At 49.1% G+C, this 12,950-nt stretch overlaps 1 protein-coding gene across 4 annotated transcripts in view; it reads left to right on the top strand.

Moving 5' to 3' along the window:
- Nucleotides 1-12,950, top strand: part of RPS6KA2 (ribosomal protein S6 kinase A2) — a gene marked incomplete at both ends in the record, with an annotated part of 314,056 nt that overhangs the window by 285,610 nt on the left and 15,496 nt on the right. For all 4 annotated transcript variants that reach the window (XM_080699904.1, XM_080699903.1, XM_080699902.1 and 1 more), the window contains 2 exons: nucleotides 1,674-1,804; nucleotides 2,746-2,871. In XM_080699904.1, coding sequence (XP_080556030.1) covers nucleotides 1,674-1,804; nucleotides 2,746-2,871 — 257 coding nt within the window. The remainder of the gene's footprint in view (nucleotides 1-1,673; nucleotides 1,805-2,745; nucleotides 2,872-12,950) is intronic.

The raw sequence follows: 12,950 nt of genomic DNA, 5'->3' as shown, positions 1-12,950 counted from the left end.
CCAAATTTTAAAAAAATATATAAAATAGGTCTGGGAGTGTAGCCCGGAGGTAGAAGGGCTTCCAGGAACTCCAGTACCAAAAAAAAAAGATATTTTATATATGATATATTTTTTACACTTTACACATATTTGTAAGAAATATTAGATATATATTACATTTTACATATTACTGATTTACATTGTGTATTATAGACACCTTATATATGTATACATTGTGTATCACATACACATTATATATGTATATATTATGTATCTATACACTGTATTATAGGATTTGCTATATAGTTCATGTATTATGCACTTCCAATATATGTTAAAATATATACATAACTTTTGGTACAGTACGCATGTTCTCCATATCATTTACAGCTTTTTTTCTTGTTTTGCCTGATACACTCTTGGGAATGTGCCCCTGCATCCACTCAGCAGCTGTGTCTCATCTGGTTACTGAATATCCTGGGGTCACCTACACCGCATTAGGAAGCACTGGATGTGCCTGGGTCATTACGGATCAGGAACGCGGTTAGCTTAGTGGCGGGCATTCAGATTGTCCCTGGTCTCTGTTTAATTTTGTTTTTACTGTAACAAATACTGCTAAAGCAAACATCTCCTTCATTGGTGTTAAGGACTCCCCGAGGGGTGTGGATTCCTGCCCCCCCCCCTCCAGCCAGAAGGTGGCCCGCTCCTCACCAAAGCTGGACACAGATGACCTTCATCTTTGCTAAACCACTGGCAGCTGCTACCTCATCTAGATATTCATCTGCCTGCTCTCTGGACAGACCAGCATCTTTACACACACTTGACTGCAAGGAGGATTCTTCTTTGGGGTGTTTTGCTTTATTGAACTGATCTCTGGGAACTCTGCATATGGAGGGCTTAGCCTCTTGTCTCTTATGTAGAATGCAAGTATGTTCTCCCAGCCAGCCTTCATCCCTTTGTTTTAGCTAATGATGACTGAGAAGTGGGACCAGCCTCACAGCTGCCATCCTTTTGAACAAATCTCACAGAGCCCAGGCAAATCACAGCACAGGGACCTGCTGCCCCTCCCACGCTCTTGCGGTGCAGTGGGCAGGAGTGACTCTGACCAAAGGAGGAGCAGAGCGCCATCGCCACCCCGCGGCTCAGGAGCGTGGGGCAGAGAGGACGGGCTCTCCCCGCTGCATCCCCGGTTCTGCAGAACCGGAACCAGGCAGGCAGAGCGGGCGGCCTGCGCTGCCCATGCCAGCTCATGTTGGAGGCTTTTTGTCTCAGTCTGCAGCGGAGGTGGCGGGTAGGGTGAGAGGTGGTAAGTTCAGAGGGCAGCGAGCTCAGACACGGCCGATGCTGATTCTGAAACTCTTGTTCTAGCTATGTTTACCATTTAAAAAGCAACCCACTGAGACTACCTCAGATAAAGTAGCCTCACCTCATTCTGCATTTCTGTTTCAATTCCTCCAACATGTGTGTCACAGGTACACACACACACACAACATGCACACACCACAGGTACATACAACACCCACATACCACGGGTACATACAGGGCCACACCACAGGCACACACACACAGATACACACATGTCCCCACCACAGGTGCCCAGCACAGGTGCAGGCATGCGGGCACACGCACACCACCATTTCCACCCGGGCTCACTCGCTCTCCTGAGCTTGACCTCTGGCTCTCTCTCCCCACAGACTCCCCAGGTGTGCCCCCGAGCGCCAACGCTCACCACCTGTTCAGGGGCTTCAGCTTCGTGGCCTCCAGCCTGGTCCCAGAGCCCTCACCTCAGGACCTCCACAAGGCCCCGGTCCACCCGATCGTGCAGGTAACTCCCTTTGCTTGTAGACCTGACCAGCTGGGGTGCAGTGTCCAGGGTGGTGGACCTGGTCGCCTTGGGGTGCTGGGTGCCGAGGGAGGCAGATGCCGCACATCCTGTCTCCCCCAGCACTTCCCTTATTTCTGAGCATGGCTGTGATGATCCGTGGAGGTCAAACCTTTCCTCTCCTCCGTGTATCACAAGCGTCCCGAGAGATGGTCCCCAGGGGTGTCTGTGCCAGAGGGCCCTTGGGTCAGATCGGGGCCTTCACCGTGTGGAGTCAAGATAGCGCCCAGGACAGCAGCCTGCCTTGTTGGTGCCATGTCGTTGGGAGGTCAGAAGATGATGTTCTTCTGAAGAGCTTTCTACCATGTAAATGTAACCACAATAGAGACGCCTGTGAAGGCGTTTGGATTAACTTTATTTAAGAACTCCTTTCATTCCTTTAGGATAAGTGGGTAGCGTCAGGCTTGCGTGGCATTTCTCCCCGTGGGCTCTGTACTGTGGACGCTCAGTGGGCCGCTGCTGGGGCCGTTGGTCTCGGCCGAGTGTGGGTGGGGTGGGGCCTCTGTCTGTGGGGCAGAAACAGGCTGTGAGTTGGTACCACCGAGTCACACCCCAGGTCCATATTTTCACCCGGACACTCACCCTGGACATGGGCATCAGGACCACGTGCCCATAGCTGCAGGTGCATCTGTTTTTATTCGAATCATTGGGAGGAACATGGTTGGTCGGTGAACAGAGTGGCCTGGCACCTATATATTAAGAGCTAGGCCCAAGGAATCAGGGACAGGGATTGAGATTTAGAACCCGCCCTAAAGAGCTGCCCGACCTTAGGTGAGGAAGGCCTGTGACTCCGGCTTCTGCTTGCATCCCAGTTCCACGGGCGTGCCCTCGCGTGCCTCTCTGGGGGTCACTGATGGTCTTTTCTTGTCTCGGCCTCTTCACAGCAGCTACACGGGAACAATATCCACTTCACTGATGGCTACGAGATCAAGGAGGATATTGGGGTGGGCTCCTACTCAGTGTGCAAGCGGTGTGTGCACAAAGCCACGGACGCGGAGTATGCTGTAAAGGTAAGGCCGTCCCATCGCGGGCAGAGTGTGGGTGCAGCCCCTGCTCAGCCGCAGGGGCCAGTGAACCACAGGGGCCTGAGCAAACATTTCCTCCATTTGCATTTCTGAGGCCATGGCCTTTGGTATGAGATCACCTGTTGAATACTTGTTTTGCAATTACGAATACTTTCAGTTATATCCAACACTTAGGAACCGACCACCTTCTATAGCTTTGTGTAAAATTCACACCAGGAATAACAGCTTGAGCACCCCGTTCTTGAGAAAATAGAGTTGGGGGACAGACAGCATTTGACAAAGGAAGGAAAAGAAGAGAGGAAAGAGAGAAAGGATGGAAGGAAGATACAGCCCCCAAGAATAATCCAAGAAACAAACAAGTAAAGGCCTACCTGCCCTCAAGAAGAGGACAGAGTCACATCAGATTGCCCATAATCCAGTTCAGCAAGCTCTTTTTTATTGGTGCATTATATTCATACATCATAATGGGTAAAAAAAAAAAAAAAACTTGTGTGTAGATACATGTACACTTCGCCCATTTAGTACCTACCCAATTCCCACCCCATTCCCTCCCCATTCCCTCCTTCCTTTGCTTGGCTTAGTGGCTGACTTCAATATGTTTAGGTACGTCGCATGTTTTAGAGAATTTCCTTTTTTCCCCCTCCCATCCCCTCCTTTAGAGTGTCTTGTTTGCTCCTCTATAGGATTTCCTTTTTCATCTAGAGTTCCTCCGATGACCCATTTCTCCTTAACTCTCACATATTAGGGAAAGCATCTGATTTCTTATTTGTTGTGACTGACTAATCTCGCTTAGCATAATGTCCTTCAGTTCCATCCATTTCCCTGAAAATGATGTAATTGAGTTTTTTTTTAATGGCTGAGTATAATTCCATTGTGTACATATCCCACAGTTTGGTAATCCATTCATCTGTTGATGGACATCTTGGCTGGTTCCATAGTTTGGCTATGGTGAATTGTGCAGCTATGAACATAGATACACATGCATTAGTTTGGTAGTTTGGTTTCCTTCCTTTTGGGTAGATACCCAACAGTGGTATTGCTGGATCAAATGGTAGATTTGTTCCCATTCTTCTGAGGATTCTCCATACTGTTTTCCAAAATGGTTGCACTAATTTGCAATCCCACCAACAATGTCTTAGAGTTCCCACTTCTTGGCACCCTCTCCAGCATTTGTTGTTGTTTGTGTTTTGAATGATGGCCATTCTAGTTGGAGTTAGGTGAAATCTCAGGGTAGTTTTGATTTGCATCTCTCTGATTGCCAGTGATGTTGAGCATTTTTTCATGCATTTATTGGCCATTTGAATTTCATCTTTTGTGAAGTATCTATTTAGTTCACTTACCCATTTTTTGATTGGATGATTTTTTTTTTTAGTGTTGAGTTTCTTGTGTTCTCTGTATATTCTAGATATCAGTCCTCTATCGGAGGTATAGGTGGCAAAAACCTCCCATTCTGTTGGCTCTCGATTGAGGTTCCTGACAGTTTCCTTTGCTGAACAGAAGCTCTTCAGTTTCATGCAGTCCCACATATTGATTCACTTTTAGTTTGTTGTGCCTTTGGGGTCTTGTCGAGAAAGTTTTTAATCTATGCCTATGTGTTGCAGTGTTGGACCTATGCCCTGTTCAAGGAGCTTCAAGGTCTCTGGTTTAATTTCCAAGTCTTTGATCCATCTTGAATTGACTCTTGTGCAGGGTGAGAAAGTGGGATTAATTTCCAATTTTCTGCATATGGTTAACCAGTTTTGCCAACACCATTTGTTGAACAGGCTATCTTTTCTCTAGTGTATGTTTTTGGCCCCTTTGTCAAAAATCAATTGGCTGAAAGTGTGTGGACTTGTTTCTGGGTCTTCTATTCTGCTCCATTGGTCTATGTATCTGTTTTTGTGCCCGTACCATGCTGTTTTCATTACAATGGCTTTGCAGTATAGTTTAAAGTCAGGTATTTTGATTCCTCCTGCATGGTTTTTGTTGCTGAGAACTACTTTGGCTATTCTGAGCTTTTTGTTATTCCAAATACATTTAAGAACTTATTTTTCTATGTCTGTGAAGACAGAAAAAAATAGAAACTACCTCCATGGTAGTTTAATGGGCATTGTGTTGAATCTGTAGATCACTTTTGAAGTGTGGCCATTTTAATGATATTTATTCTGCCAATCCATAAACATGGAAGATCTTTCCATCTTCTAAGATCTTCGATTTCTTTTTTCAATGTTTTATAATTTTCTTTGTAGAGATCTTTTACCTCCTTGGTTACAGTTCAGTAATCTCTAAGTAATAACTTTAGCCTCTATAATCATTGCTAGACAAAATAAATGTCTGATCTTGCAATCTATAATGTGATTGATCTTGCAATCTATAAATGTTGATACACGCTTGTAATCCCAGTACTTCGGAGGCTGAAACAGGAGGATCACAGGTTCTCAGCCAACCTCAGCAACTTAGTGAAGCCCTCCACAACTTAGAACCTATTTCAAAATAAAAGATAAAATAGAGCTGGGGGTATAGCTCAAAGTTAGAATGCCCCAGGGTTCAATCCCCAGTACAAAAAAAAAAAAAAGTAGATTAAAGCTAAAGTTCCCTGCTAAAATGAGAATCTAATTTATGTTAAAAAAAAATACATGATACATTCTGAGACCTTGGGACAGGTGCTACCACTTTCCTCCCACTTTCCCTGAGGCTTTTGTGGGACAATGTCCAGGCTTGTGCCCCCAAGACAGGGACCCTTTGGGCTCTGGAGCAGGTGGCGTTGACCAGCTCTGCAGAACATCTGGGCAGACGGCACTTGCCAGCAGAGCAGGGCACAGCAGGAGTGATTTCCACCAATAGCGATTTCCCTAAGCTTTGGACAGACTGCTCAGCACGAAGCCGCACAAGTGAGCCTTCCATCCATCTTGCCCTCGGCTCCCTGGCCTTTCCAAAAGCAGAGGTTTTCAAAGGCAGCTCTCAGGGTTGGCATGTATATTCACTGGGCTCCTGCCCACACTGTGGAAACACTCAGCCCTGGCCAGAAAGATGCCAGCCAAAACATCTCTGGAATGTATGGATGGCTTTTCAATGAAATGAAACTAAAATCTTTCAAATAAAAAGAAGGGGTTGGATGTGGAGGAAGAATTCATTGTGAGTCCAACTTGTAGGCTGTCCTTGTCCAGCCTGCCAGAGGCCTTGCACATATGAAGGGGCAGTGCACCATGGTTAAGATTCCTAGGGAGCTGGGACAGGCTGCAGGGAAGGGTGCTGTCCTGGGAGGCTGCTCCGTGGGCGGCCCAGAGCAGAGAGCACCCGAGGGTCGCGGTCTGGCTCCCTCTGCAGCGGGGCTCCGGGCCTGCTCTGTTCCTGGTGTCTGGACCATTGGGGCTGGCTTCCTGCCTGTCCTCCACCTCTTCCTTCAGGAGTCTGCAGGAGGATGTGATGGGTTCCCACCACTGCACATCCAGACGTGGGCCCTGCCCAGATGCAGGATGGAGAAGAGGTCCGTGGTCCGCCTTGGGCAGGGAGTCCCATTTGCACTTGGAACCTGTTTACCATATGCTTCATACATGGGCTCCCAGAACTGTCTCTGCGTGGGTCGTTTCATAGAAATTCTTCAGATTGTTTATCGGGCATTCGGTAGCAATCCTAGAAACAAGCGTTCTCGCCAGCGAGTTCAGAGAAATGAGTCTTTGTGTGGGCCCTCGGCAGCCCCAGTTCCCTTCCAGGGACAGCCTGCCCCTGTGAGGCCACTCTGCCGCCATCCCGGGCCCTGTAAATAGCACCCTTGATGAGGGTGGCGGTACGTTCCCTCTGATCGCTCCCACCTCCAACCCTCAAACAAAGACCACATCTGAAGTAGGCTTTGTTAAAGGGTTCGTGACCCGGTCCCCAAGTATGGTTGGCCCCAGCTCACTCTTGCTCTCCTCTCCCTCTCTCCCTGTCCCTCCCTCTCCATAAGCCAGACACCATAGCTCCAGCTGATAGTAGAAGAGCCAGGATTTCCTGTTTCTTTTCCGTGAGCCTTGAAGTCCTGTGGACAAATTTAGCTGGTGACATGACGGGATTCCCACAGTCTTTCTGAGACTCAATGGGTCATAATTTAGTGTCCGGAAGTTGCTTAAATTAACCCACTCAGGAAGGAGCCGAGCTGTGGAGGGGCCATGGGCTTCTCCGCGAGGTGCAGCTCAGGGTCCATGTCCCCCCAAAGCTGCTTCCGGAGCAGCAACGGGAAGCCACTCACCTGAGGGTAGACCCATCCTGGAGGCGGGAGAGCCAGCGGTCTCGGGGCGGAAGCTTATGTGTGAGGTGGCACGTTTGTCCACAAGCTGTTCTAGCAGAGCTCAAGTCCATTTATTTTAGCATTTTTCCAGGCAGAATGTCACAGAAATCCTTCTAGCTTTTCTATGTCAACTGACTGGTCGGGGTGGAGCAGAACCACCCTGTAGTGAAGCAGCAGAGGAAGGTCGGGTCGCGGGCTCTGACTGACACACGGGGCGCGGTGGGCCTTGTTGGGCCTGTGACTTGGGCCTCAGCTCCCGCCCGCCCCTCTGGATTCAGTGGCTCCACTCCATTGCCATCTTCATCCTGCACAGCCGCGGATGAAGGGAGAGTGCGCAGTGTGAGAGATAGACACTCAGGCGGGAGGCGTCCTCCTCACAGACACGGACAGTCACGGCTGGCCCTGAGCACGGCAGGGAGGGCAAGCAGCAGGCAGGGGCTGTGCGGGAGGTCACTGCGGCTGAGGGGCATCGAAATATGGAGAACGGTGTGTGTGAAAGAAAAGCTGTTCCTGCTCGTGGCCTACTGGAGGGGCCGAACTCACTCACGAGGACGGAGACGGGTTGTGATCCTCCTCCATTCTCAGGTCTTTACGGCGTATAATCACGTACACACGAGACAGTGCAGTGCCATTTTGTGTAAATAGAAGGATTTCTGGCCTTATAGTGGATGAAGAAAATATACATAAATATATATAATATATATAATAAGCTATATTATATACTATATATTTACATATATTTATATAAATATAAGTTTATATATTTATATGTAATCATATATATTAATGTATTGCATAATATAGTATAGTTATATTTATATATTTATTATATAAATATATTTATAAATATATATATTTATATAGTATGAGTATATATATACTATATATTTTTGTTAGATATATACACATATACTATATATGCATGTATAATATATCTACTACTACTACACACACACACACACACACACACACACACACACACACATCCAAGCTCATCTACAGACAAGCGGCCAAGCACCTCAGCTTCTCTTAGGCTTGCTATGTGTGCCTTGAGAGTCCTTGACGAGTTTCCACTGAGCATAGGGCGCAGCCCGGTGGGCGTGGAACTAACTTACGTGAAGGCAGTGCCATCTTCCCCGCCATGGTCTCCCCTGCAAGCCGCCTCCGTTGGCAAGTGCATAAGAAGCCAGTGGCCTGACAGCAAAGCTTACGGAGCAGGAGCCGCCGTCCAGGGGCAGAACTGGGACTCTCCTCCGCATCACGGCGATGTTGACGGTGATAACATGTAGCGCGGCTGTGCCGAGGCCGCTCCAAACCCTCTCCTGTCCTGAGTCACCTAATCCTCACCACACTGCCATTGCCTCACCCTCAGGAGGGAGCAGAGAGGCTGCCAAGGGAATGTCCCCAGCTGGCGTCACCCGGACCTCTCCCAGCACCAGACCCGCATGCTAGCTGCAGCCTCTTCACGGCTCTGCCTGCTGTTGTGACTAAGGGGCCCTGTCCCCTCCCACCGGGTCCTTGGGCATCATATGATGTCCACACCAGGAACGAGAGCGCCCGCCTTGATGATGTCAACAGGCACCAGGATAAACGTGAGGTCAAGGCCTGCAGCCCACAAGGAAAGCGCCCGCAGCACGGGCACCAGGCTCCCTGGACGTCAGGTGTGGCCGGACACAGGTCTCCTCTCTGAGTCCATAGACTGGCTAGGCCCTCCCCCTGGTGGGCTGCCTTTGGCCTCTGGGCCATCTCTGCCTGCCACTGTCTGTGTTCAACATGCAGCTAAAGTTAAACCTCCAAAGCGCAGGTCAGTCTCAGCCTTCCTCCAGCAGAATCCCACCGCAGTGGCTTCTGTCTCGCTTGGTAGGATCCAGTTCTTGCTGCAGCCCTCAGGGTCGCACAGTGCTGGCCAGCCACCCGGCTCCTCCTGCCCTGCTCTGCCCCAGGCGCTGGACGAAGCTCCTCTGCCCCGGCCAGGAGCTCTCTCCTACTTGGTCTCTGCACACGGGTGTCCTCACCAGAGAGTCTCTGGCCACCCTGCCGCTCTCTCCCCCTGTGCCTACCTTATCTCTCCTCCTAGCACCTGCCACCCACCTGTATCATGGCCTGTGTCCATGCTGCCACCGCATGTCAGCTCCGGGGAGCAGGGGCCTCTTGTGGCTTCTGCCATAGTTCCAGCAGCTCAAGAAGTTGGGAATATGGTGGGAGCCAACTGAACTCCAGTGAAGAGCCGCTCACCGTCAGTCATTACAGCTTGGTAGTGTCAGAGGTGAGCTCGTTAAGTTGTAACCCCAGCATTCGAGAGGCAGACTGGGGATCGCGGACCATGGACAGCCTCAGCTACTTACTGAGACCCTTCCCAACTCAGTGAAACCCTGTTTCAAAAAATAAAAAGACTAAAAAATAGGACTGGGGTTGTAGCTCGGAGGTGCAGTGTTCCTGGGTTCCATCCCCAATACAAGAAAGAAAGAAAGAAAGAAAGAGAGAAAGAAAGGAAGAAAGAAAGAAAAAAAAAGAAAGTCAAGAGCTTTCGCTACACTTCCAGACTTTTTAAATTTTTATTTTGAAACAAGTTCTCACAAAGTTGCTGAGACCGGCCTCAAACTTGTGATCCTCCTGTCCCAGCCTCCCGAGTCCTGAGATTGCAGGGTTGCACCAGCACCCCTGCACCTGGCTCAGTTCTTAGTTGTCAGATAGGTGTGGCCACCGTGCTCAGGACAGAGGCCGAGCTTGCTGCCCTGGGGAGCCACAATTTGTATTCACAGTGGTCATGTGACCCTCGCATGTCTGTGTTCATTTTCATACTGTGTATATAATTCGTCAACCAGAAAGGAAATGGAATTAAGACAGATGCTTGGCCTAAATAGGGCTTATTTTTAGAAAGAACGATTGACATGGAAATTTTAATTTTTTCCACCAGGCAAACACTGGAGCTCTTTCTCTCTGTCGTTTGTTTAAATTAATTTTACAGGAGAAAGTGTCTGTTAGATTTCTCAAGCCATTACATACTCTACTACTTTGCTTCAAGTATGATAGTGCTCCTTCCGATGCAGCAGAAGGGAACACCTGCCCAGGTCCCGCAAGCCCATGAGCTCACCCCGCAGCTTGTTAGCGAGGCCTTCAAAGCCCTGCTCCTCCAGGTACCCAGAGCCCTGGAGAAGGCATTTATGGTGATGGAGAGAGGAAGGTGGAGAAATACAGGTGCCAAAAAGGTGGAGGAAAAGGGTGTCAGTGGTGCAGAGTCTCCTTGGTACCAACTTCAGCCATTCAGTGCATACCTACGTGTTCACCCATTGAGAAAAACCATCATGTCCCCTGTAGAAGGCAGAATTGTGCTTGGAAGACTCAGGCACCTGACTCAGCATGACCAAGGAAAGTGTGGACAGGACGGGTGTTGTGCCACCCGGCAACACCAGGAGAAGCTCTTGTGCCTGCCGTGGTGATGGCCACGCACCGCGTGGTGCCCCTTCCCTTCTGCATGCTGCTCCCAGAAAAGAGTAAGCAAGAGGAGAGAGACAGAGAGGCATCCCCTTCCCCTTCCCTGTGGCCTCAGTGCAGTCATGTGCTACACCAGGGATTGGAGAAGGAGCCCTTGTGTTGTATCCTAAAGCTTGTAAAGCAATATTATTTTCAGAGTAAGGAACCTGATCCACCAGGCCTTGCTCTACGCAGAAGCAGGTCTAACAATGTCAATCCCAAGAAACTGTCCCGTGGAGAAGCAATTCACTGAGGGTCACTTGACAGTTCATTCCTTGATCTTTCTCAACAGTGGGCTCCAAGGCTCTCTGGGGCTCACCTGCCCCGCAGCCCCGAGCACAGGAGCCGGTCACATCCCGTGCCACTTGCCCACTAGCTTCTCCTTAACCTTCTCGATAGGTTTGGATCCGGAGTATCTCCCAAAGGCTCACGTTGAAGGCTCGGTCCCCATGGCACCATGTCCAGAGGTGGCCTTGGGAAGGTAACTGGGTCACGAGGGTCTGAGCTCGTCGTCCGTCTGCTGAGTTAATAATTAGAATGTACTTACTGGGAGGTAGTGAAAAGTTCTAGACAGATGCAGCCTAGCTAGAAGTCGGGAGGGCTACAGTGGCTCATCCTCTCTCTCTGCTTCCTGCCTGCCAAGAGTCGAGTGGCGAGCGCTCTTCTCCACCACACCCGTTGCCATGATGTTCTGCTCCACCTTGGGCCCAAGCCCTGGAGCCGGCCACCATGGAGTGAAACCCTGAGCCAAGGTGGCACCATTCTCTGCTGCCCGGCCGGGCACTGTGTTTTTCTCGTCAGCTCAGTTAAAGTTCAGCCACACTGCGCGAGCCATCCCTGAGGGAAACCCTCCTCACAACCTGGTTTGTGGTAACATATGATTTTTCTGGGTCCTTTAGCCAAAGTACATTCTACCCCGACATTGTTCTGAACATCACCCATCTCTGTGAACGGGAGATTGAGAGATAAAAACCAAAATGAGGTGGTGGCCCAGACCTGTAATCCTGGCATTTAGGAGGTTGAAACTAGAGGATCATAGGTTCAAGGACAGCCTCAGCAACTTAGCAAGACCCTGTTTCAAACTAAAAAATAAAAAGGGCCAGGTGTGGTGGTGCAGTTTGTAATCCCAGCACTGGGGAGGCTGAGACAGGAGGACCATGGTTTGCGCACAGCCTCGGCTACCTAGTGAGGCCCTTTGCAACTCAGTGAAACCCTGTTTCAAAGTAAAGAATATAAAAATAGGGTGGGGAGGGGGGTGTAGAATTAAAAGGTAGAATGCCCTTGGATTCCATCCCCAATACCACAGAAAATTAAAATAAAAAATAAAAAGGGCTGGAGGTGTAGCTCAGAGGTAATGCCACTGGGTTCCATCCCCAGAACCACCACACACACAAAACGTTAGGTTTCAAGGATAAATGTGTTAGGTCACAACCTTGTGGTCCCTACCTGGGATCATAGGGTGATCAGATTTTATCGTGGTCATGGGAACTTGTATCCAGGTGTGGTATGGGTCAGTTTAATGTTAACAAGGGCCCCTGGAGATGCACACTATTATCCTAGTTTGTATAAATGAAGGAACTGAGATATGGAGAGTGTAGACATCCTGGGAGTGTAGACGGTAAAACCAGGAGTTGGCCCAGGACAGGCTGCTCTGGGCCACTACCCCCAGCAGGAGCTGAGCCCCCAACACGTGAGGGAGGTGGTCTAGGCCGGTCACACCTGCAGGGCCCGCCCTCCAGCTGCAGACCCTCCCCCCCGGTGAGCAGGCTGAATGTTTGTAGAAGACAGACGCCTTTGCTTCCCAAAGGGACAGCAGAGGTGTTGGGACCGGTTGGTGTCTCCTACCCCTGCTACTCCAGCCCCCGTGACCAGACCTAGACTCTTCCTTCAGCTTCCTTCATTTCCCCATGCGACTCCAGAGGACAGCCAGCTCGTGTTCAACTGAGGTGCTTTGGAGACCCCAGGAAACAACTAATGATTAAAAAGATTTAAATATGACATTTAAAAGGTAGTTTAAAAAATCAACGTGTGGGCCAGTTCTGTATCAGAATATAATAAAACAGCAACTTAGTTGCTCCAGCATGTTAAAATTCAGGGTGCCTGGTATTCACACATGCACACTGACTTTTATTACAATCTTAAAATGTTTTTCAAATGTCAGCCAGATCTTAAAGTAACTGCTAAACTGTTGACAGATACCACTGTAAACCATTTCTGCTTGTGACTACAGGGAAGAACGTGTAGGAATTAAACAGACACCTGAGTGAGTAATAAGTCAACCGCTTCATCCCCGGGTGTCTTTTTTTTTTTTTTTAATTTTATTTTATTGGTGCACTGTATTCAT

Source organism: Muscardinus avellanarius (assembly GCF_963383645.1).
Source record: "Muscardinus avellanarius genome assembly, chromosome: 8".
Classification (NCBI taxonomy): Eukaryota; Metazoa; Chordata; class Mammalia; order Rodentia; family Gliridae; genus Muscardinus; species Muscardinus avellanarius.
This window is presented reverse-complemented; position numbering and strand designations above follow the sequence as displayed.